Source organism: Nymphalis io, chromosome 3 (assembly GCF_905147045.1).
Source record: "Nymphalis io chromosome 3, ilAglIoxx1.1, whole genome shotgun sequence".
In the NCBI taxonomy this organism is placed as follows: Eukaryota; Metazoa; Arthropoda; class Insecta; order Lepidoptera; family Nymphalidae; genus Nymphalis; species Nymphalis io.
Genome location: NC_065890.1, coordinates 733,623 through 758,400, shown reverse-complemented (window position 1 = coordinate 758,400; position 24,778 = coordinate 733,623). Strand labels below are relative to the sequence as shown.

Genomic DNA, 24,778 nt, shown 5'->3' with positions numbered 1-24,778 from the left:
TCTCTAACAAAATGTCAGTTTAAAAAACAATGAAAACTGCGCCAAAAATATGAAAATCTTTATGTCGGTGAAATAACCTGGGTCTAGTTACTGACAAAGCACTATTTCAATTTTAATTAAAGTAAGCGATAGCCCCGAAATATTTCAGACATTTAGTTAAAGCCTCATTGTTAAAAACGTTGCTAAAGAAAATTCTCGCCTCTGGCATCTTTTAAAGAATCCTTATTATTTTCAATAAGTCCTGAATTCTTATTTATATTATATTATATGCTATGTTTGTAATGTTTTAAAACATTTGAATAAACATAAAATTTTGATTCAGTCGTGATTGTAAACATAGTCGTCGTTTGATACGTCGAATATTTTTTACTATTGACATTCCGCTTCCGACCCCCACTAATAAATCTGTATCGGAATTAACAGAGCCAGAGCACGAAACGTTCACTTACAATTTACCTAGAGCCGTTCAAGCGCATTCAATCATGAGTGTTAGTGACAAACTGTTTCAGTAATCAAAGACTATCGATTTAGAAGCAGTTAACTCGAGCGAAAATTATACCAACTCAGCGAAGAAACGGAACTTGATCTGGTGTAATCAAAAGGGTGGCTGATGAGACTCTCACGTTGGTATCTTGTTATGTTTGAGAGAATTAATGGAGTGTAGAGTGGATGTTCGCAGTGTGTTTACGGTGCCTGTTGAAGCCTAGAGTTTGCTCACCTTGAAGATATATCAACGAGTGAATGGGAAAGTATGAATAAGGATATTCGTTTCGAATGGATAATTAACTTAAATAAATTTTCTCATACATACTTTCAATATAAATTTCTTAAATAAATTCTTTAATCTGTATTTGAATTGCCATCTTTAAATTAAATATTTCATTACTTTGTTTCATTACATGTACAAATATACGAGTAGATAATTACTTCAAATACTATATACGTATATATTAGGTATTTAAGAACCTTCAATGAAAATATGTTACAAGTCAAATCATATAAGATTGACAATTTGACTAAAATGAATGGACACATTTCTTCTGGACGTAATTTAAATATGTAATTAACTATTATTTTTACTAGTAAATATGGAATATTTTTATTTTTATATTCATATCCATTCTCTAAAGCCTATTCCATATAAACCGAAAAATATATAATTATATGATAAGATAGAAACAGATTAGAAAACGCGTATTTGTGGACGACATTCGTCTTCCTTATCTGATGTTACAACGTAGAATGCACCGCTTTTCGATCGGATTTACAAAATACGATAAACTGTTCAACTGAGCTAAATACTTTACTATTAGATAAATTGATGATACGTACGTACGTACGTACGTGCGGGCGGTTTTGTTAATAATACATGTATTTCTTTATTTAAGATCAAAAGTTTATAAAATAACTATCGTTTCGATTTAAACATTAGTTTTTTCAGAAGGCTGTGATATGAAATATTAATTTAATATAATCTTTGCTTTAATACTTTTTTTAACTCAAAGTATCTTTAAGGATATGTATTTTCTAGATATCAATTATAGCGGTCAATTAGCATTGTTTATCTGCGATTAATGCGGTCAAACGCAAAAAGTAAATTAAAAGCAAAGTAAAGAAAACAGTAACAGCCTGTAAATGTACCATTGCTAGACTAAATCTTAATTTTTAGGAGACGGTTAGTATATTCCAATGGGAATTGGATACACATACAGACTGTCATCCGACACATGCAGGTTTAATCACAATTACCACCAAGCATCAGATGAATTATAAACACAAATTAAGCACGTACAAATTGCTTGGTTCTTGCAAGGGTTTGAAAAAAAATCAGTTAATATTTACGTCTTCTAACCACTGGGACACCTGTTTATAAGTAAAGTGAAAAATTACAAATTTGAATTCAACGGCCACAGGAGTAAATACAATTAGTAGTGAAACTTAAGCAGCTTAAATTATTCGACTATTATTCACGATTAATTGTTGCTAGTACAAGTCTTAAGATAATTTCCATTTCATGTTACTATGAAATAATTATTTTGCAATATTTATATTCCAATTAAATTACTACATAGTATAGTATAAAAAACGTTACAATTAAAATATAAAAATTATATTTTATTAATGTAAATAATAATTATTTATCAAGCAAGTTATCTAGAAACGACTATTCCATTCATATCATTCATTTATATAAAACTTTTCTCTCAGCTAGCTCATCTGGCATAATTTTAAAGTGATTACCCAAACACAAATAGTAAAATGTGTGTACAAAGTTTAGTTTAAGTAAACTCTCTCAACCATATAATATACATGCAGGGTATTTACCCACATTACATATTGAAACGATCAGCCTGGAGGCTGAAACATTCCCTTTGACATCTTTTAATGATAAGAAAACACATTCCGGGATGGATGTTTGTTTTTTATCTCGAGCTTTACCCTAAAATTATTTGAACTTGAATGATACAGTCTTTTGTATTTATTTTTGTAACGAGTAACAATTATGTAATTTCGTGTGATAACTTCAATATTTAACCGTCTTCAAAAAAAGGTGGACGTAATCAACTCGGTTGTTTGTGTGTGTTTTTTTATGTATTTTTTGGGGATGTATTTTCTCGTTTGATCCTTAATGTTTTGGTTTTTAATGGGCTCGAATTTATTTTAAAGTTGGTTTTGTTTGTTAAACAGAAAATTATGTTGAGTTATAATTTTCGCACCCGACCGTAGGAACTCAGATTAGATTCATCGTGCCACTAAGTATTGCTGTTTGGCTTATACACAAAGCCTAGACTATTATTTTTCTTAAATGATTAAACTCCATAGATGTAAGAATAGTAAGCAGTCCGTCAATATCGCCCCCAACTGGGCACAGGCGGAAACCTGTGAAGAGAGAAATCAATCTCTTTTTAACTCTTTATTTATTATTCCACCACGCTGCTCCAATGCGGATTGGTGGAATACACATGTGGCAGAATTTCAGTGAAATTGGACACACGCAGGTTTCCTCATGATGTTTTCCTTCACCGTAAAGTACAAGATGAATTATAATCACAAATTAAGCACATGAAAATTCAGTGGTGCTTGCCCGGGTTTGAACCCACGATGATCGGTTAAGATTCACGCGTTCTTACCTCTGGGCCATCTCGGCTCCCATGCAATTTCCTAAGCAATGCTTTAAATTGAACAATGCGACTGACGTGCCTATGTAGGACAAAAGTCTCTAAATGAAATAAAGAAATAAAAATGTTAAGATGACTTTTAAATTAAATTTCTTTAGGCGCAAAAAATGAACAGTACTTAAACTGCAGTACTATTATGTATTTATCTCACTAATACTAATAACAATATGATAAATAATTACAGCTTATTTAGCAGTATAATAATGATGACGTCACATTTCTCTCAAATAGACGCGAACATACTTATGCAGCGTCGGCCCTGAGGTAGAGCAAAAGGAGCAGTCGCTCTCGGCATCAGGTGGCAAGGGGCGTTAATATGCTAATGACAATTTGAAGCGAAAAAATTTCGTTGACATCATTTCAGATTCACAAGCTTGCGATCGAGCCAATAACAGACAGTTGTTAGAATACGTGAAATTTAACCTGACATTGCGAGTTCAAATCCAAAAATTTGTATTTTTTATTTCATCAATTCTGCTACATATGTATCTATCAGCCTGCATTGAAGGAATAAAATTAGCTACAAACCTTCTCCTTTAAAGGAGAGGAGGTCTTTGATCAACGGGATCAAGACAGGATTTAGACACAAATGATAGCAAGTTCAAGACTGTAATGGAAACAATTGACACCGAAAACAAACTCCGTCTACTCAGATAAAGGTCGCCGTTGCATTTATGTATTATATTATGTACTATGTGAACACTCGGAGATCGTTTAATTAATGCTAAACCTTCCACATACGTCTAATTAATCAAACATATTGAACAACACCATTTAATTGTCTTCGACAAACGATATCTATATTTATTGATTGCATATATAGCAAGATTACTAAATTATATAATTAGACCAGGTTAGGTTCACTGGTGATAGGACTTTACTGGAAGTAGGGCTTTGTGCAAGCTGGTCTGGGTTGGTACCACCCACTCATCAGATATTCTACCGCAAAACAATAGTACATGGTATTGTTGTGTTCCAGTTTGAAGGGTAAGTGAGCCAGTGTAATTACAGGCACAAGGGACATAGCATCTTAATTCCCGAGGTTGGTGGCGCATTGGTGATGTAAGCGATGGTTAACATTTCTTACAATGCCAATGTCTATGGGCGTTGGTGACCACTTACCATCAAGTGGCCCATATTTGCTCATTCGCCTACCTATAGTATAAAAAAATTGCTGATAACCCAGGGCATACAGACAGACAAAATTTATTGCTGTTTTGATTCTGATAACCTGCAAATAGCTGTATTATTAACTTTAAAAAAGACAGTTACTTTAAAATCACAGGGACACTTATTATATTTTAATAATTTTATTTATTGGTATTTGTTTTCTAATAAAATAAAATGAGCTTAGTCCTAAAGCTGGTTACAATTTCATCCATGTATTTAAGTGTTGTCACGCGACACCCTGCTGTACCACATGTGTGTATCGGCTCAATATTTGGCGAGTAGAACTTTGATCGCTGTATCGAGGCGGGCAATGAGTGTCGCACTCGATTGGTATGTGTTTAACAAACATTGATCCAACTACCGAAATGTGTACCGTGTCAACGAACTAGCTTGACGATTTTTTTTTTTATTTATTCGTTAAACTATTACTTCGTATGTTGATATTTATACAAATAACTATGTACAATAACATGAAATTCACGCAAATATTCTAAATTTAAAGTTGGTGAAACTAAAGAAGCACTGCCACTTATATATTAATATTATATACTGAGACCTCCGAAACGCGATGAACCTTCTGCTGTAACTTTTATGCATATACATAAACGGTAGCTCAGATCTCGTCAGTAGGAGTACGCGTAACCGTTGGTTCACTCGTGAATGTGCCGATGCTGTATCATCTAAGCAGGCGGCATATCGCAAGTGGATCAACGGCTGTATTAGCGGGGCATCTAACATTGACTCACTGAAAGCAAACTATAATAAAAATTCCAAGTCCTGTAGAAAGGCATACACGAGAGCGGATGCACAGCGCATTGTACAGATTGGTCATGACCTTGTTTCGCATCCTAGGCGCTCCCGTAGCTTCTGGCGTCTGACCAAGTCTGTGCAAAACAATTTCTGCCAACCTTCGCTGCCACCGCTCAGAAATCCGGACGGATCGCTAGCTCACAGTCCGCAAGAGCAAGCTGATCTCCTGGCTAAACTCTTTGCCGACAATTCCGTCATCGATGATTGTAGTGCACTGCCACCTACAATACCTGCATGTGGCCATACGATGCCTGACATTAAAATCAGGCAACGTGATGTGCGTGCGGAGCTGCAATCACTTGATGTACGGAAAGCTAGCGGTCCCGATGGAATACCAGCCATAGTGCTGAAGAAGTGCGCAGCGGAGCTGTCTCCTGTGTTAACGCGCCTGTTCCAACTTTCTCTCTCTTCGGGAAGTGTGCCGGAGGCTTGGAGAAGAGCTAATGTGCAAGCGGTTCCCAAAAAAGGGGATCGGTCTGACCCGGCAAATTATCGGCCAATAGCTATCACCTCAGTACTTTGTAAGGTGATGGAACGGATTTTAAACAACCAACTGATCCATTACCTAGAAGATCACTGTCTGATTAATGATCGTCAGTACGGGTTTCGACCAAAACGGTCCACAGGTGATCTTCTAGCGTACGTAACACACCTCTGGGGTGAAGCTATCGACAAGCATGGAGAATCGTTGGCTGTCAGCCTCGATATCTCCAAGGCTTTCGACAGGGTCTGGCACAGAAGTCTTCTCTCCAAGCTACCGGCATATGGTCTGCCTGCTCAGCTATGCACCTGGATTGCCAGCTTCCTACACAAGCGTAGCCTTCGTGTTTTAGTAGATGGTTGCGCTTCACAATTCTATGTAGTGAATGCTGGGGTCCCCCAGGGATCTGTGCTATCTCCCACACTCTTTCTTTTGCATATCAATGATATGCTCTCCCTTGGGAACATACATTGCTATGCAGATGATAGTACAGTGCATGGTGGATACCACGGATGCGCAGTGGCTGGGCGGGCGGAAACTGAGGAGAGGCGGGAGAATCTTGTCATTGAACTCGATAGGACGTTAGAGCTCATCGCCAAATGGGGCTCTGATAATCTTGTTGAGTTTAATGCCAAGAAAACACAGGTATGCGCTTTCACGGCGAAAAAGTCAACATTTTCCCCTCTTCCCTCCCTCTGTGGTACTCCGCTGGTGATGCAAAGCAAAATCGCCATGCTGGGGATTGAAGGGATTACATCGAGGCTGTTATAAAAACAGCTTCACGGAAACTCGGAGTTCTGAACAAGGAGCGGCGCTTTTTCACGCCACAACAACTGTGCCTGCTGTACAAAACACAGGTACGGTCTTGCGAGGAATATTGCTCGCACCTTTGGGATGGCTCCGCTAAGTACCTACTTGAGGCCTTGGACCGGTTGCAGCGACGTGCCGTACGCATTATTGGCGACGTAAAGGTCACAAACACCCTTGAACCTTTACAATTGCGTCGTGAGATAGCAGCACTGAGCGCTTTCTATCGACTGTATCACGGCGAGTGCTCTGAGGAATTATTCTCTCTAATTCCTGCTTCCCCCTTCCTTCTTAAGTCCACGCGAGCTGGTTCTCGATGTCACCGCCTAACTGTGACATCAATTCCATCGCGAACAAAGAAATTTGGCAACTCCTTTCTTTGTCGCACTTCCAAAAAATGGAATTCCTTACCAATTTCCTTGCCTTCAAACGAGGCGTGAAGAGGCATCTTGCGGGCCGGCAAGGCGAAGGCGGCTAGTGCAGAACGTTTTTCCCGTCTGTACTGGCCGTCGTCGCGTTTGGACTCTACTACCACTTACCATCAGGTGGAGTAGAGTCATTTGCCCTCCCGGCGAATATAAAAAAAAAAAAATAGGTTTAGTAGTTTTTTTTGTATATACGAATAAAGACCAATAATTGCTCAAGTGCTCAATTTTAGTTTAAGCATGGCATGGCAGTCCTTAGAGATTTCGATATTATACTAGACTAATACATTTGATACAACTCAATTCTTGTATAGAAGTCATATACTATGGATAGCTTCAATCAAATACTGATAAAATCTACTTTCAAAATATATACTTACTCCACCGAACCTAGTAGAATAGACTAGTAGAAACGTGTAGAGCTGTACGCTAAATGAGTCTACCGTTTATTCAATCCTCACCTGTGTACTTTAGAATTAAATAAGGATATTTATATAATATATAATTTATTTATACTAAATATAAACACGCACACATATAATTATATCCAATAAATTTTACCGATCGTTAAAAACTCTATGGCTATATTTAATATGTAAATCTTAACTGTAAACATAACTATTATTGTAAGTGCTGTTAATTACAAGTAAATAGATAAAAAGCTAACTATCATCCTTGAAATCATTTAGTCAATGTTTCATAAAAAGATATATTTCGCTATTATAAGATTTTAACGAAATTGCGTATTCGTCTATACTTACGTTGGCGCTAGGATAGTTTATGACTGTTTTTTATTAATTAGCAAATAGGCCACCTGATGATCACTATCGGCCATAGACATTGGCGCTCTAAGATGGTCAATGCGCTACCAATCATGGGAACTAAGATGTTATGTTCCTTGTCTGTGGTTGCACTAGCTCACTCACCCTTCAAACCTGAATTAACCAACGCCATATCACCAAGTAAGAGCTTATATCAATTTAGCATTTTTTAACAAATCATACAAGCGCTTGAAAATATTCGAAGCCAAGCCAGAATAGTTAAAAGCGATACTTCCTTAATACTTTGTTTAGGAAGATAAAGATACGGCATTAGGTAAAATTTACGTGCAGTAAGCGGGCAGCGTGATGGCATGTGAAGACTACATTACGAAACGTAAAAAAAATAATTCGAAAACAAATATGGCACGCAAAACTCTGATGGATTCATTACGTTAGAAGTATTAACATTCCATATTTCGCGTTTTCAGATAGTTTGACCTTTTTGGAGAATTTCTTACATAAATATAATAATAATAATAATAATAATGTCCTCCAGACCGATTTCGGCCACGGCGACCAATCTCAAGAGAGATTAGCCAACTACGCAGGAGATATTATAGTGCACAAGTGTGTGCGCAAACACAGGTGCACTCTCTATTCCCTAACTGGACCAACGGCTTTACGTGCTTTTCGAGGCACGGGAGTGTACACACTTCCAACTTCCACACTCCGGGCTGCTACTGAGAATTTTCTGACAGAAAAACCCAATAACTTTTTATTGGCCCGACCTGGGAATTGAACCCAGGACCTCCGGGTCTGCGGCCTTATATGAAGCCACGAGACCAATGAGGCAGTCATAATATAGGTAGTGCTTTATTATTAGTTAAAATTATTTATCTTAAAATATACTTAGTGATTTATTATTAATTAAAATTATATTTTTTTGTCGCTCTTCTCGATATTTTGCATTCGATTTAGCTTTCTAAGTTTTTGCAGCTACTTGTTTCGATCCATTGCGATCATTCAACTTTTTGATCAAACCAACTACTAAAAATAATTAATCATAAAATGTATTCAGTTTTAAATACAAAATTATTATAGATAATTTATATTAAATTTCTTCTAATCTTCCTTCTTTTAGTATAATTTTTTGACAGTGAATGAAAACATCGTGAAATATCCTTCGTGTATTACGATTAAATTTTGTCACATATCCATACATGCAGAGTAGAAAGGCTTGAAAATGCTCTACTCCCCAAAGGGGGCATGTATGATATGTGATTTTGTGTAAATAAAACATATATGTACAGCTTAGTGCCATCTAGAAAATACATTCCCCAACAATCATTCCGGTCACGCCACCTTTTCTGCTATCGTTGTTTACGAACAATGGTACCGTTTGAATATCATAGATGTCGTTAGAGTTTGTTGTTGATAAGGGATTCGTATTAAATATATTTAACAAAACATAATGTACATGATTTTTAAATGTCACTTTATCTTATCTAATATATAAATAAAATTGAAATGTATGTATGTGCAAAATGTCCGAATGACTGCACCTTATTGGATAATTCTTTTTTTATTGTGTTCGTTATTGTCAGGACAAGGTTTGTATAAAAGAAAATTATAAAAACGAACAGAATTTACTTTAAATCTCAAAACATGAAAAGTGTGAGGTAAATGAGACAAGACTGTCATGATGTCAATCTATCCAAACTGTCAAGATTGTCAGTACGGTGACTTAATTCATATACAATTACCGTTACTTTTACAGAAGCAAAACGGTGTTTCGCTTGTTTTGATGTGTGTTTAGAGGTTTATTGTCGTGTTAGTTATTGTTATTAATGATATGAAAATGCCACCAGTGAGGCGTCAAAATATCGGTCGACGTACGCGTAACGCAAGTCGAGTTCACAATCTTAGAGACAATGAGACTGGAGAAGAGCGTAGGCAGCGTTTGTCGGCAAACAGAATGAGAATTTCTCAAGCGAGATCTACCACGACTCCGGAAGAACCAATACAATCGACTTCAAGCGAGGGGCAACGTAACAATTACCAATGAACGTTTGGCGTTTAGATACAATACAACTGTCAATTACGCCGGCGACACATCGGTCGGCAATAATAACAAAACAATATTTAGCTTTGTTTCATCGAAAGCTGAATTCGAAAAAATAAATGGGGAACGCATTAGAAATTCGCGTCTCGAAATTGTGGTTGATAAGGGTTGTTCTATATAGGGGTTGGTTGCCCCTTTTAAACGACACCCTCCGCACCCCGCGGAAACGCGACGTCTTTTTTATTTGAGTTTGAAGTTACGTGAAACGGCACATCCTTAAAGTGATGGGTAATATTTTTTTTAGGGCTAATGTCTCTGAGTGGTGGTGACCTATTGTACTCATAATGTGGGACGAATGTACAATGAGCCACCACTCGCACAGAAGCCATTAAATGAACCTAACAATAAATAAACGCATGAAAAAAATACGCAGCGCTTGTGCTTTATACATATATGTTATATGCCCTTAGCTTTTTAATAATAATAATATCCACCGGACACACTTGCAACTTTCGGACTCCGGGCTATTACTGAAAGTTTTCGACAGAAACAAGCCAATAACTTTTTATTGGCCCGACCTGGGATTTCAACCCAATAACTCGGGATCTACAGCCTTCCAGACCAACGAGGCAGTCATTGAGCACTTTACTGTATAGGCGAATAGCTCTTATTGACTAAAAATTCACGGGATAAAATCTTTTTTTAACCTGTACGAATATATTGAACGCCCCGCCCGGACAGCTAGTTTATTCAATATATTTTTTGCAATGCCTACGTCTATGGGCGGTGGTGACGACTTACCATCAGTTGGTCCATTTATCAATCTGTCTTCCTAATACATTAAATATATAATTGAAGTATGTCCTTTTCTTATTGTTAGTCAAATTAAAAAATAACTACCACCGGAAAAGAAAAGGCCTAGACCGGAAAAATCATTCGCGAAAAAGTCGCAGCGCTGTTGAAGTAAATTTTTTTGAACGCTTTAAGAAATGTTACTGTACTCTATGTTTCACAAAGAAACATTTCCGGAATTTAGATTTTTTATGCTTTCGCTTAAGAAGAATAATAATACCTTCTACCATAGATATTTTATCATAAACATTTATCGAACAAATATCCTAGACGTAAAGAAACCAATAAAAATCACAATTCACCTTGGCGGAGTAGGTACTGTTTCGATTACTAGTCATGCGACCCCCTGTAGAGCTACGAAGATGACAGAAATAAAGTTAAAAATAAAGTAAAAGGGAGAGAGAAAGATGATATGAATGAAAAAGCGAAAATGAATGATAATAAGCGTGAATATGTTGAGTAAGTTTTCTGACACATACGTCGAGTGCCGTATCCTTATCTGACTCCTGACATCCTTGTTCCTGGTTCCATATTAGCATCTGCTTTATTTATTTTTAATAAGTACTTTAATTTAAAAAAAAAATAGTTACGTCAGATTCAATGCATGTGAGTGAATCACTCTTTCCAATAATTTTATCATTTGTATACTACGGCCAGCGCTGGCCCTAGGTAAAGCAAAGGGAGCTGTGGCGCACCTGTTCAAATGAAAAGTTCAAGCGAAAATAAAACTTTGTCATCAATTTATGACATGCACGGAGCGCCAATAAAACTAATGTCGGAGTTTTACAAAGAAAACGACATAAAAACATGCGTAACGTCCAAAACTTTATAAATGACGTCAATATGATGGGAAACCAAAGATCCGAATGACGGACACCACCATGATAAACGATACGGGTCAGTCAGTCATTGTGTATCGGTACGAAGCGTTATTGAGTCAGCCAAATTACAGGCACGGGTCTAGCAGATGTGTCCCTAAAAACAAACTTGTAATAAATATTTATCTATTTTTATTTTCAATTTGCAATAATCTATATATAAAAAAATCTAATATCCAAGAAAAATAATACTATCCCAGAAATAATCCGTAAAATCCAAATCCCATTTTGCAATGCCACCTCTATCTACATCGTCCCCACCCCCACACGTGTGCGGCACTCGGCGGCATGTCTATAACGAGCGCGGTCGCGAACGCTGCCGCCGCCGCCGCCGCGGCCGGCGCAGGCAAGAAAGCGGCGCAGGTGCAGTTGCAGGCCGAGCTGAACAATGACGATGATTGGAACAAGTTTATACACCGAGATGGTTTACTTGGTAAGATCACACTTGCGTCTATTCCTAGAGTTAAGGGATGGAACACTTTCAACGTTACAGTGATGCATTTATCATTTATATTATTTAAAAATATATAGCATGTAATATTTTTTAGTGGTGGATGTATTCACTGAGTGGTGTGGACCGTGCATCGGCATGGTCGGGAACTTGAAGAAGATCAAGGTGGAAATCGGCGGTGACAACCTACATTTAGCAGTAGTTAGTACCAAACATGTGTCATTTATATATCTAAAACATATACGTTTATTAATATATCTATAAAATTTGTTTTAATGTTGTAACTGAATAATATTGAAAACAACATTTTTTATACAGGCAAAAGCGGATACCATAGAATGTTTAAAAAGATTCAGAAACCGCAGTGAACCAACTTGGATGTTTCTCGCGGTAAGTTAAAATCTTTTATCATCTAGTTATATCCACTTAAATTACAACATATATTCGACATAAAGCCAGAATCAGATTTATATGATTAGTTTTGAATTAGTTATCACAGACTTCTGTAATCTTTTGCGTTTCAAGTCTGACCACAGAGTTTAATCTGAGGCATACGCAATAATTACTTCTAGACTGTAGTTTTCGATTTAACGTATTTCCAAATAAATAAGGAATAAAATGAAATATATGTACACTTAAATTCTAAAACAATGCAATTAACATGCTCAAACCTTGAAAGTAAAACTATTAGCATTTTAGAATTAATCCGAAACTTTTGCTACCAAAAGTATTTATTAGTTAATTGCTTAAGAAAATTGAACGTTATATGTATACAAATAAGGATTATAAATCAAAGTCATGTTATCGTGTAAAACGTTATTTGCACATGTATGTATGTATATATATAAACGTTATTTATAGAACATGTGGATGTTATACGGTGGAATGGCACGGATGTGGACGATATCGACCAAACTAGCTTGTGAAAATAACATAAATGATAAGGCATTTTTTTCAACCACAACCATTCCTGAACGCCAACAATTATTTTACTTATATATGTATGTGTGAATTATATAATATTATAAATGCTAGTGTGTTAATTTCATTGTCACTCTTTCACGTCTTAACTACTCAATTTATCATTATAAAATGTTGCATACACTTTGTTATGGGTACAAAAAAGAACATAGGATATGTAACACCTCCCCGATAAAGCGCGGGTGAAGCTACGACCGGGAACTATTTTGTAAATAAAAAAGGACCGTCTTGTGCTATGTGTTAATTCATATCATTTCAATTTTCAATTCAATAATGAAAACACCAGGTATATTAAGTTGGTAAACGTTACATTCCTGATGTTAGTAACACGAAATGAAAACCTCGCCATCTTTTTTGTTTTTTAAAATTAAAAAGCATACAATCGTATTAGTATATCACCTTTAGACATGAACACTATTACTGCAAGTATAATCCACTCCTTACCCCGTCAATGTGTATGAAATGTCTCTTGTGCCTGTAATTAGATTGGCTCACTCACCATTTAAGCCGGTATACTAAAATGCAAAATATGTAGGATAACTGAAAACGTGAGGCGACCGTTCGTTAATCGTACGGAGCTGTTAGCAAAGTGACCCCCACTTAAAATATAAATAAAAAAATAAAGTTTAATTACCAATTCAAAGCTGACGATCAAATCATACACGTACCTTGCTTCATATGTTAGTAGTTTGAGTGGTAACAATGCCACAAGTTTTTGTCATCTTTATTGCAATCAAACTCGTCATCCTCCTTAAATTCGCTATAGAACTATCAACCTATCAACTTTTCTTAAACTTACAATATTCGTTTTCGCTTCCAGGGAGGGCAATTGATAAATGTCGTATTTGGTGCCGACGCTCCACGCTTAGCTCGCACTATCGTTGAGGAGCTCCAAAACGAGGAGTTGGTGAAGAAAGGAGAACGCGAACGACCCAAACGAGCACCTCACGAACTTACGCCACCTGAACAGGTGAAATTTAAATTTATATTTTATCAGCACCGAACTCTTCATATTTGAATAAGATTTATAATGACTATTATATTATGAGTCTTCATCAAACACCAATTATTTATTTATAAGAAATACAAAATGACAAACATACAAATCAGAGGTTTAACTTTCATGTATTTTCTAGACTTTTATTCATATATTGTATACTATTTTTACAGGAGGTGGCATTAGCTCAAGAAAAGCTAAATCAGCAACGTCGAGAGAAAGAAGCCGTCGCAGCCGAGATGGCGAGAACATTGAGACGAGAGTCAAGAGCTAAACGTCTTGAGATACATTTTAGTGAAGTTTGTCCCGCACTTATGATGCCACACGCACAGAAGAACCTTAGGAAAGTGTCTGACGCCCTCGAACCTTATGGTACGAAGTTTGTAGTTTAAAAAAAAATAATGGCATACAAACCTACGACTTTTAGTTATTCATAGTATAATATTAAAACACAGGTGTTCTAGTCGCGGATAAATGCCCACTTGTACTCGGCAAGCATGGAGCAAGAATACTCGCAATGGAAGACCCAGAGTTCGAAAACGCCGAGGCAATAGCGACGCTTATTGAGAGACCGTCACTGGCCTTGCTGTTAAAAAAATTACCAGATAGAGAGGGAAATATAATTGGTAAGGATATTGGAAAGGATAAAAAAGTTTGCTTATCAAAATTTTCTAAGAAAAAATGATCAATAACAGTTTGTTACGTAACACATCACTCTTCCAGAAATAGCCCGTCGAACTCTCTTTGGGGATGGTTTGGAAACGGACGATGAACAAGCAAAGAAGATTCCATCAGAGGAATTGAAAGCTAATGGTATACCGGGTTTATTTGTGCCCGCAGATCGACACCAGCGAGCCTCCATACTAGATTTATTATTTCCGAAGGTAGCATTTTATAACTTTTACTTTGTATCGTATAGTCTACGTAGTTAATAGTCAAAAAGAGTGTATAATAATAAATTTTCATTGTCTCTTAGTTGGTAGGTGGCTTAGTGGAACCCCCTGCGTCACCAGATCCACCACACATCGCAATGATATTCGGAGCATGGCAGCGCAGAGCAGTGTTGACTATGGCATCTACAGCTAAGTTGAAAAATAGAATTATTCGCTATGGATTCTTTGCTGACGCGAATGTTGAAGACCCTAAACTGCTCTGTAAGACAGTTGAAAAATACGAGGATAGGGTGGAGAAAGATTAGTAAGTTCTCATGTCTTCAATAATCAAATCAATTTCTTTCAATTAAGAGAAACGTAGCTCCCCCTCATCTGAAAGTATTTTTATCGATAACATTACTGAAATACGTCACTACCAAAATGTTTTTTTTTTCATTTAAATATATTTTTAAAAAGATGCACAGTACACAGCAGAATAAAGTCATCGGTACACCGTCAATGCTATAGGATATTATGTCCCTTTTGACTATTATAAATACACTGGTTCACTCACTTTTAAACCAGACCACAAAACGAAGTATTGATGTTTAGCGGCAGAATAACTGATGAGTGGGGTGGTATTCACCCAATCGATCCTGCATAGGTCCCTTCCTTCTGAGAAATACCCAAAAACCAGTAAAAACCCTACCGATAAAATATTTGCTATAAGCTTTTCTTTTAATATTCCCAGTTGCGAGACAATAGTTCTAATGATAGCCGTTGGCGTAGCGGAGCCAGCTTTGGCGGACCCTAAAGATATTCCACCAGAAGGTCCACCAGAAGAATTGATGACATTGGGACCTTTGCATGTTAGCGAGGACACTGTAGTGGGAGCCGAGGAATGTGAAAGGTTCTTTCCACCAGGATATAGTGAACCAGAGCACAAGCCGAAACCGAAGACCAAAAAGAAGAAAAAGGTCTTGCCATTATTTTGAGTCATTTATTATATTTTGCTGATATAATTAGTAAGAGCTGTCCATTTTAAATAACAGTACCTATTTATAGGACGAAAAAATTTAAATTATATTATTATAAGTTTATTTTAAAAAGTACGCAAATTTTGCAATTAATTATTAGACAAATTTTCGAGCATCCATTTATTATTTCCACTGCAAAAGAACCCTGCAGGGCTACTTTTATTTTGTCATTCGATACACATATCACAAATATTCTGAGTCTCCGTATGTATAAATTGCTCGAATGCCTTAAGTCAATCCTTATAGAGAATATTTTAGCTGGTGGATTTTTTCCACGCCATTATACGAGTAGTTAGGTGGTAGGGATGCCCCCTTGGTCAGCTCTTACCACACCCATGGTATGGTCAGACATCCGTCCATCAACACGACTAACCGTCGCTTTTACCAATTTGCCTTACTTAATGATGGATTAATCGATAGCTAGTTTGCAGTCTCATTTAGCAATTAACAAATTATACGTAGTTGTAGAATACCATGAATTGATTAACACGCCCCCTTTGTAAATTACAAGTTAGCTAATTAGCCATGGTTACAATAGCATTAATTCCCTGTGCTAATTACACAACCACACCTTAAAAGAACACCTAGGTTGCGAGGGATGTAGTTCTGGGGTATCAGAACTTTGTATATGATTGTCAATTTTCAGAATTTGTTATTTAACTTATTTCAGAAGCGCCATGACACTAAAGACGAAACAATCGATGAGAGCGTCGACGCCACAAACGATAACATCGAAGAAGGGAAAGGGGAAGCCGGATCAGCAGACGGGGAAGGGGAGGGAGATGGAGACGCGGAAGGGGAAGGCGACGGAGAACTGGAGGGAGAGGGAGAGGACGAGGGAGAGGAGGACGACACGCATGCTGACAAAGCAACTTCCCCGCCTCCGACCACTGCTTAGATGACAATACACCAGATATTTAATAATATAAAATTAGAACGCATAGAAAATTTATTTATTTCGTTGTAAAATTAGAAATCATCGGAATAAAAATTTAAGCATTTATTACATCTTAACATAAATAGTTGATACTTCATACAAAAACACCGATATTTAAGTATTTCCTATGATCACCTCAGTATTACATATATTTAAATACTAATTAAACTTACATTAAAATTATGTTTTACATTAAGTATGCCTTACAACTATATTTATATAGATAAATAAAATTCATTATTTATATTCTAAAATTTGTATTTTCATTTATTTATAAATAGTCAATTAATATATAACAGTAAAATATATGATACTTAGAGAGACTTAACCTGATAGGAGTTGAGTGTACGGCGGCGTTCACACCACCGAGTCTTTTCGATTCCTGAAATAAAATTCAGTTATTAATTATCGAAACATAATCACTATTACTGAGTATAATATGTAGTTACATAGCCAAATTAGTTCTCCTTAGGTTTTATTATCTAAACAACTAGATTAAATACATAACAAACAATATATTATGTTTTATAACCTTTTTTTAACACGTTTCCCCCACGGGAACAGTGAGGCGTTGGGGTATGTGGGGCTCGCCGGTGTCCAAGGCGCCGAGTGCGCCCCGAACAACGGAATACCCGCTAAAAAACCAGCGGTACCCTTTCCGTCTTAACGAGGAGCGCCACGGGTGGCTTTCGCATGCTACCGCTCTGACGGCCGGCCCGTCTATGCGGGCCTTCATATGATTTATAACCTAATTCAACCAAAGCTTTAAAGAAAAATAAACCATTCTGATATTGAATTGACGCAATATCATTGGCTCGTCCAATCTTGAATAATCTGTGCTACGTTCCATGCGATTTGCTAATATATTATTGCATTACAAACAATTCTTGATTAAAATATCTTTATTTATAAAACATAACTCCATATTCTATTTGACTCCAAATATCCACACTAATGTTAATTATAGTTCCATGTATCCATAATTAATATCATGGATTTTTCAAGATTTCGATTTCGACCAATGACGTCACGTCAAGTCGATATTAAAATTGTTTATTGCTCTTTACGCTTTCTGCGATTGGAACAGGCTACAACATGGTGATGAGATTATGAGATGGTGTGTGGGTGTGGGTGGTGGTAGAATGGTGGCCAGTTACCAGATGTAGTGGTTGTCGTGGTGCGGCGCGCGCATGACGCCCACGCCGCCGCCCAGTCGTCGGTAGTTCATGGCGCCGCACAGTCGCCACTGGTTCGACTCCGGGTCGAACACCTGCGAGCACGGAATGGTACTGTTACATGCAATATTGTATAACAATTGAGTTAAAATTCATACTGAATGTGAAACTTACTTCGATAGACTTGAGATATGCGGTCCCGTCGAAGCCGCCCACCGCGTACAGCTGACCGTTGACCACCGCCAGCCCCACGCCACTCCGTCGTGACGTCATCGCCACCACAGGTGACCACGAGTCTGTCGCCGGCTCGTACCTGTCGGCGAGAGAGAAGCTAAGTGACGTACATCATTCATATTTAAATCTAAACATGGAGGAATCATGGACTACAAGTGGGTTAGCATGATGTCTGATCAATATTGTATCGCTGGTTTGCTCTTAATGTCGCGTGTACACTGACTCGTGTCAAGTTATCTGTTATTGTGTATACAATATTCGCAGCGCACCGCTCGGCCGAGGACAGCTCGGTGCAGTCGTCGCGCCCCCCCACGGCGTAGATCTGCCCGTCGAACACGGCGCAGCCGAGGTGCTTGCGGCGCGTCGACATGGGCGCCACGCCCGACCACTTGTTGGCGCGCGGGTCGTAGCGCTCCACGGTATTGAGGGGCGACTGCCCGTCGGAGCCGCCGACCGCGTACAGGTGTCCCCCCAGCACCGCCACGGCCACGCCCAGCCGTCGCGTCGTCATCGCGGCCACCTGTGGACGAAACAATATACTGCTATATAGAGAAGCACAACATTACCGATCATAGTATTAGAATAATATTTGATACAATTCCGCATGCGTCACCTTGGTCCAGCGGTTCTCCTTGGGGTCGTAGCGCTCGACGTGGTTGAGGCACTGCACGCCGTCCTGGCCGCCGACGGCGTACAGCGCGCCGTCCAGCACGGCCACGCCCACGGACGTGCGGCACGACGACGTGGGCGCCACGGCGCCGCACCACTGGTTGGTCTGCGGGTCGTAGCGCTCGATGCTGTTGAGGTAGCTCTGGCCGTCGTGGCCGCCCACGGCGTACAGCAGGTCGTGCAGCACGGCCACGCCCACCCCGCAGCGCCGCTTGGACATGGGCGCCACCATCTTCCACTCGGCGCTCTGCGGGTCGAAGCGCTCCACGGACGCGATGGCGTCGCCCGAGCACCAGCCGCCCACCGCGAACAGCACCTCGCCTGCCACACGCACACTTCCTACTATATTCGATACTTCGGAGGTAATTGTTCGACTCCGATAGCGTTACTCTCTATACAGTTAGTAACAAGCGTGATGATTTCTTTAATTAATTTACTTTATCATTAATATTTCCAATGAATGTTATTAGAAATTAAACAATAAAAACTAGCATCTCAGCTGCAAGCCCACCTCGCCTCGTGGGCTTCCTGGGCCTCGTGCGGGGGCCCTGCATGAGCGGTCGCTCCTGCGGCAGCAGAAGGTAGTTCTTGGCCTCGTCGAGTAGATCGCGACACGCGTCGTCGGAGCGGATCAGCAACTCGGACGACACCGTCCCCACCAGGAACTTTGGACTTAATAGCGGCAGACGGACGTGCTGGAGGACCTAAAAACGACAGATGTTCTTCAAAGCTTTTGTAGTCGATCAACCTTGTACAGACATCCGTGAGGGTCAGGCAAGAGCTTATTTTATAATGAAACCATGGTCCCACGAAAACAATTGTCGTAACGGCATAATTATTTCTGCATACATTAAAACCCGGCGAAAGTATCTGAGTGACGAGTATATTTAATTGAACAACTCGTCTAATAAACTGACCGACAGTGAATTTAACAAGCTTTCTGTGGGAGGGGCTCCGGACTGGTACGAATCAACCCTCCCGTAGCTCTCAGCTCACACTTATAATGGGATAGCGATTGCCGAGGATGAGATAACAGCTCGTAGAGACAGCGTACCTGCGCGAGGTGCTGGCGGCGCTCGGCCACGTTGTACTTGACCCACGACATGACGGCCTGGAACGTCTGCTCCTCGGAGCGCACGTTGAGCTCGTCCGATGACACGATGTCGATGAGCTGCGCCGCCGGCAGCAGCAGGAACTCCTCGCTCTCCATCACCTGGCATTTACATTAAAACTATTCTATTTAGATAACAATACTTTCGTCTAAAGTAAATATAATCCGAGAGAACTATGAATGTCTCGTTTCATACAAAATTTGCGTACCGTTCCTAAGTAAGTAATTATTAAGTAATACCGTAATTTAAAAACTTTCTTAATTAATAATATTAAATGGTTATTATCTTATTTTTAGGAAATATAAACAAAACCAAATTCTTGTAACCGAAATAGATAGGATTGTCTATCAAGTCGTACCTCAGGAAAGTTCTGCTGCGTGAACTTGTCTGCGATGCGCAGCAGCTCGCGGCACGAGTGCGTGTCGGCGAAGGCGCGGATGCCGAGGCAGTTGGAGCAGTCCAGCTGGCGCTTCAGGAACTCGCAGCACACGTCCTGGATCTCCTGCAGCTGCAGCAGGCACGCCGCCGGCAGCAGCGCCTGCGCACGACACAATTGCGAACTAATAACTAATGCAGTTCGCATACTGCAACTCATAGCTAGGTGGCGCCTTGGACAAGGAACCCCTTGCAATATAATCTATTCTTTATATTATAAATGCGAAAGCGAAAGAAAGAAAAATGTGGTTACATTCTATGAGTCTGTCTGTCACGCTTCTATTGCTAAACAACAGAATCGATTTTGATGAAGTTTGGTATGAAGCATCAAGCTTGCTTCATAGGAAAAAATTTAACACCTTTTATATCTTACAATTACCCCCTCCTCCCTCTAACAGGCAAAATGCGGTTTCTAAATGGTATAAACTGAAGTTATTGCCAATCTTTTTCAACAGAATTTACATCGAAAACGGGTGATTATTGAAAAGTTATAGAACATACATTTAAAACAATTGAGTAAAACAAAATAAACTTTGAGTCGGAACTATATATGTAAGTATACAGTTGCCGCAGCTCGGTCACCTGCACGTTGCTCTCCTCGACGACGATGTGCGCGGTGTAGCAGAACTCCACGAGCTGCTCCATGGCGTGCTCGTCCACGTCGCGGATGGTGACCTCCGTGGCGCGCGACTCCGCCAGCTCGCCCGTGAACATCGCGCGGAAGTACGGGCTGCACGCCGACAGGATCACCCTGTGCGGACGCGGAACGAATACGTGCCATCAATTTTACAAATATCAATAACGTCCAAAGATGTGTGTTTGTTTATATATTTTTTTCTCTTATTTATCACTCGATAACTAGAACCCAAATAGGCCTGTGCTTATTTGGGTTTTAGTTATCGAGTCGTGTTTACTGTTAAGGTTCTGTAACCTTAACAGTAAACACACCTTTTTGTTTAAAGATTGCATAATTTACTAAAAATTTGTTCATTCGAAAATATCTTAGTACAGAATATTATAGACAATATATATATTATCGTGAGGAACACCAGAATAATTAAAAATTAAAATAGTTTATGAATATGTACGTGTAAAATTTAAATATGGAACAGAGATAATTCAAAACAATTTTTTTTTATAGATAAAGAATTAAAAGTCGAATTTATACGAATATCAGATTTAATAAATAATTGATGGGATATTCTATCGCACTGAGCAGCGAAATTATCCCGTAACAAACAACTGCAAGGATGAATAATAAATTAGTACTTAGTAACTTATAATATATTTTGTATACTACTTATTACGAAATAAATAATGAATACCAATGGCTCACAATATAAAATTAGTTAATATCGTTACAAAGATTGACCTTCACGTGCCAACGATAAAAAAATTAAATGTAGCATAGCTCATTCAATTACGCGTTTCCTCTACGACAGCGAAAACCTTCGTTATATTAGTAAAGACTAGCTGCTCTCGGAGTAATACAACGCGAACACAGAACGCTGTTTATAAAGCGGTATGGGACACTGATAGTTATGTTCCAAGCTCGTATCGATACTATTCGGTAATCTAAAAAATGCTTAATATAAGCCTTCATTAATAAAACTCATTACATACCAATAACATTTATTATTTATTAAATTTCTATTTTTAAATTAAATTACCGGGTGGTAGGGCTTTGTGCAAGATCGTCTGGGTAGGTACCACCTACTCATCAGATATTTTACCGCCAAACAACAATACCTTCAATGGCGCCGTACCACACACGTACTACTACGTACCACTCCACCACCGACGTTCTGTTACTCAGTGGGCAACGAGTGCTCAATGCTGAAGTGTACAATACGGACCTGTGTGCAAATAGTTTTCTATTGGCCACATTGAGTACGACGTCGCAAAGCTCTCGATGTCGGCGGAGCGCTGACAGTTCCCCGAGTATGGCGCGCGGATGCTTCTCCGACGTATGCGACAGCCGCGCACCACTGCCGCCGCCGCCGGGGGACCCGCCCTCCCCCATCCTAATACAAATGTTCAATGTATAGTCATGACTTTACATGAATTACTCCCAATGCACTGCTTAAATACTTGCAAAAAAAATTAAAGACTTTACTTGTATCGGGCTCTGTGCAGACCCACCTGAAAGTACCCTTTAAATATTGGTATCTGGACCAATATTTAAATTGATTTCTATTTGTTACAGAGCTAGTGTATATGGACATATGTAACCATTTGCCATTCTACTTCCTGAAATAAAATTAAAACGAGAAAGCACTAAAATAATAACATGCATACAAACAACAACATACTTCTAGTATGGAATATTTTTGGCTATTTAAAACATTTAAGTGAGAGAAAAGAACAAAGGCATTATATATCGGACATTTTTTACTTTTTTAGTTGAGTAGTGAGTTAACTAATTAAAAAGAAAATTAGAATGTTTTGAAAACCACAAAATGTACCTGAGAGCAATTTTGATGAAATTACTATATTTCGTAAAGTAAATTGTATTGTCGTTAACAATTGAACAGTTTGTAATCTTTACATTTGAACTGTCTGGTTTAAAATTTACTTGCACAATTTTACTCACACATACTAACATAGGTGATCAATAAAATCTCGAACAAAAGATTAAGTTTTTCAATTTAAATTCGAAATTTCTTTTATTAAAGACAAAACAATATACTACATATAAAAAACTATTTTCTACATAAACCATTGTTTATAAGTCACAATTATTCCTTAAATAATTTTATTTTTAGTAACATGACATTCAAATTAGTTTTTTTGGTATTGTTATGATAGAAATAATAAAACAATGAATATGGATTTAACTTCTAATTTAAATGTAAAATTCAAATTGACACTAAATTTTAGTCGGAAGCATATTCACAATATTCTTTATACATATTACAATTGTTATATGCTTTCTTGAATTGTGTCCATCGTCTACTGGGACTGGCAGAATTACCAGCTTAGTGGTAATTCTATATAAACCTGAACCTTTGGTATGCTTTATATTTAATTTTTTTTTTAATTCACATACTTGTTGTTTGTAAATAAATGAATTTGTGTATTTATCAATAACATATATATGTCGAAACACATATTATTATTATCATTTTTGAAAGACAAATCATTATTTAGAAAAAGAATTTTATACACAACATTGTACAAGCTGATATTTGATTTGAAAAGGCAAGATTTCCTTGTTGCAATTGGCGAACAAGGAAATAAACCAACAATGCATGATGTTACATTAGTCAATTAATGTTCATTCTCTATTATTGAAACTAATCAATTGTTCACATTGCGTGTATTCTAACATTGCAAACATTAGTAAATAAGCTACGTAAAATAATTGTTGTCTGTACAAATTAACATTGGATGAATATTTTTAATCAGTGTTCAAAATTATTATTTTGCGACAATCCTTGTAGTTACATTGAATGTTTTATAAAAAAATATTGAAACTAATACATTAGGTGACAAATAAAACAAGATCATAGCACATTAAACACGAAACCTTACTAGAAATAAGAATACTTCACGGATAACATACAAAGACATCTAATTACAATTTCCCATACCTTCTATTTTTGCACTTATATGAATTCTAACATATAAACAAAATATAATTATATATACCTCTTGTGTCCGCGCGCGTTTCCCAGCTGCAAACGCAGCGGGGGCGAAGCCCAGCCCCACACGGAGTCAATCTACAATCATCACCCAGCATCAATAACAAAAAACTTTCACATTTATCTATAACAGGTTTCCGTTATTACTCTATCTCTGAAGCGAGCATTACGAAGCAAGTACAATTCAAATCACACTGAAGAACACGAGAACAATACTTCGCTTTTATTAATGTGTACAATAACAATTCTGTTACTACTAGATAATATATGCGAATGTCAATGCTCCCTGCCCCGACTTACCTTTGAGGATTTTTGTACACCACACAAAATCAAAACTGTCCTCGAAGGAGCGCAAAACTAAATGTAGGCGCCCTGAGGTCAAAATAATAGACACTTAGCGATGCATCGATTTTCTGATCACAAAAATTTATATGTTTACTGTTACATTAGTTTAGACATCGTACTATATTCGAGTCCTTTTTTTGGGACGTTCAACAAATCTTTTCTTTCACTTACAAATAAAATGAATGTGATCTTGAATTTTTATTTTTATTTTTTTTAGTGAATAGCCTTGAATTTCGATAGGAAATTTAATAACAACATGTTGGTTTTTAAGAACATTAATATGTGTAGGTTTTATACTCATACAATATTTTTTTTTTAGAATAATGGTAAAGTTATGAAACTTCAGAACGTACTTTCCATTGATATGTCAAAAAATGTGTTGCCACAGAACTGTCGATGTAATGTATTATTACGCGAAAAAGAATTGTGAAACTGGACTATTTTGTAACATAAAATGTATAAAA

At 37.9% G+C, this 24,778-nt stretch overlaps 2 protein-coding genes across 5 annotated transcripts; one reads left to right on the top strand and one right to left on the bottom strand.

Annotated features, from left to right (window-relative positions):
- Positions 1-430: 430 nt before the first annotated feature.
- LOC126780933 (thioredoxin domain-containing protein 3 homolog) lies at positions 431-16,856 on the top strand. 3 transcript variants are annotated; one of them, XM_050505632.1, is made up of 11 exons: positions 431-623; positions 11,795-11,858; positions 11,974-12,077; positions 12,195-12,266; positions 13,678-13,827; positions 14,028-14,226; positions 14,310-14,480; positions 14,578-14,738; positions 14,831-15,051; positions 15,478-15,703; positions 16,434-16,853. In XM_050505632.1, exons 3-11 carry the CDS (start codon positions 12,015-12,017, stop codon positions 16,659-16,661), a joined length of 1,491 nt encoding a protein of 496 aa, XP_050361589.1. In that variant the 5' UTR covers positions 431-623; positions 11,795-11,858; positions 11,974-12,014; the 3' UTR covers positions 16,662-16,853. The 3 variants fall into 3 exon arrangements, with proteins under 3 accessions (XP_050361589.1, XP_050361588.1, XP_050361587.1); XM_050505631.1 differs by having other exon boundaries at positions 440-623; positions 11,772-11,858; positions 16,434-16,856; XM_050505630.1 differs by lacking the exon at positions 431-623 and having other exon boundaries at positions 11,641-11,858; positions 16,434-16,856.
- On the bottom strand, positions 13,756-24,664 carry LOC126780931 (kelch-like protein diablo). Of its 2 annotated transcripts, XM_050505628.1 has the most exons (13): positions 24,270-24,664; positions 23,977-24,047; positions 22,182-22,349; positions 20,908-21,076; positions 20,249-20,428; positions 19,833-19,991; positions 19,290-19,482; positions 18,723-19,099; positions 18,379-18,629; positions 18,050-18,188; positions 17,858-17,970; positions 17,030-17,082; positions 13,756-13,819 (listed from the first exon to the last, which is right to left on the bottom strand). In XM_050505628.1, the coding sequence occupies exons 3-12, from the start codon at positions 22,346-22,348 to the stop codon at positions 17,058-17,060; spliced, it is 1,773 nt and encodes a 590-aa protein (XP_050361585.1). In that variant the 5' UTR covers position 22,349; positions 23,977-24,047; positions 24,270-24,664; the 3' UTR covers positions 13,756-13,819; positions 17,030-17,057. The 2 variants fall into 2 exon arrangements, with proteins under 2 accessions (XP_050361585.1, XP_050361584.1); XM_050505627.1 differs by lacking the exon at positions 13,756-13,819 and having other exon boundaries at positions 16,860-17,082.
- Positions 24,665-24,778: the final 114 nt, after the last annotated feature.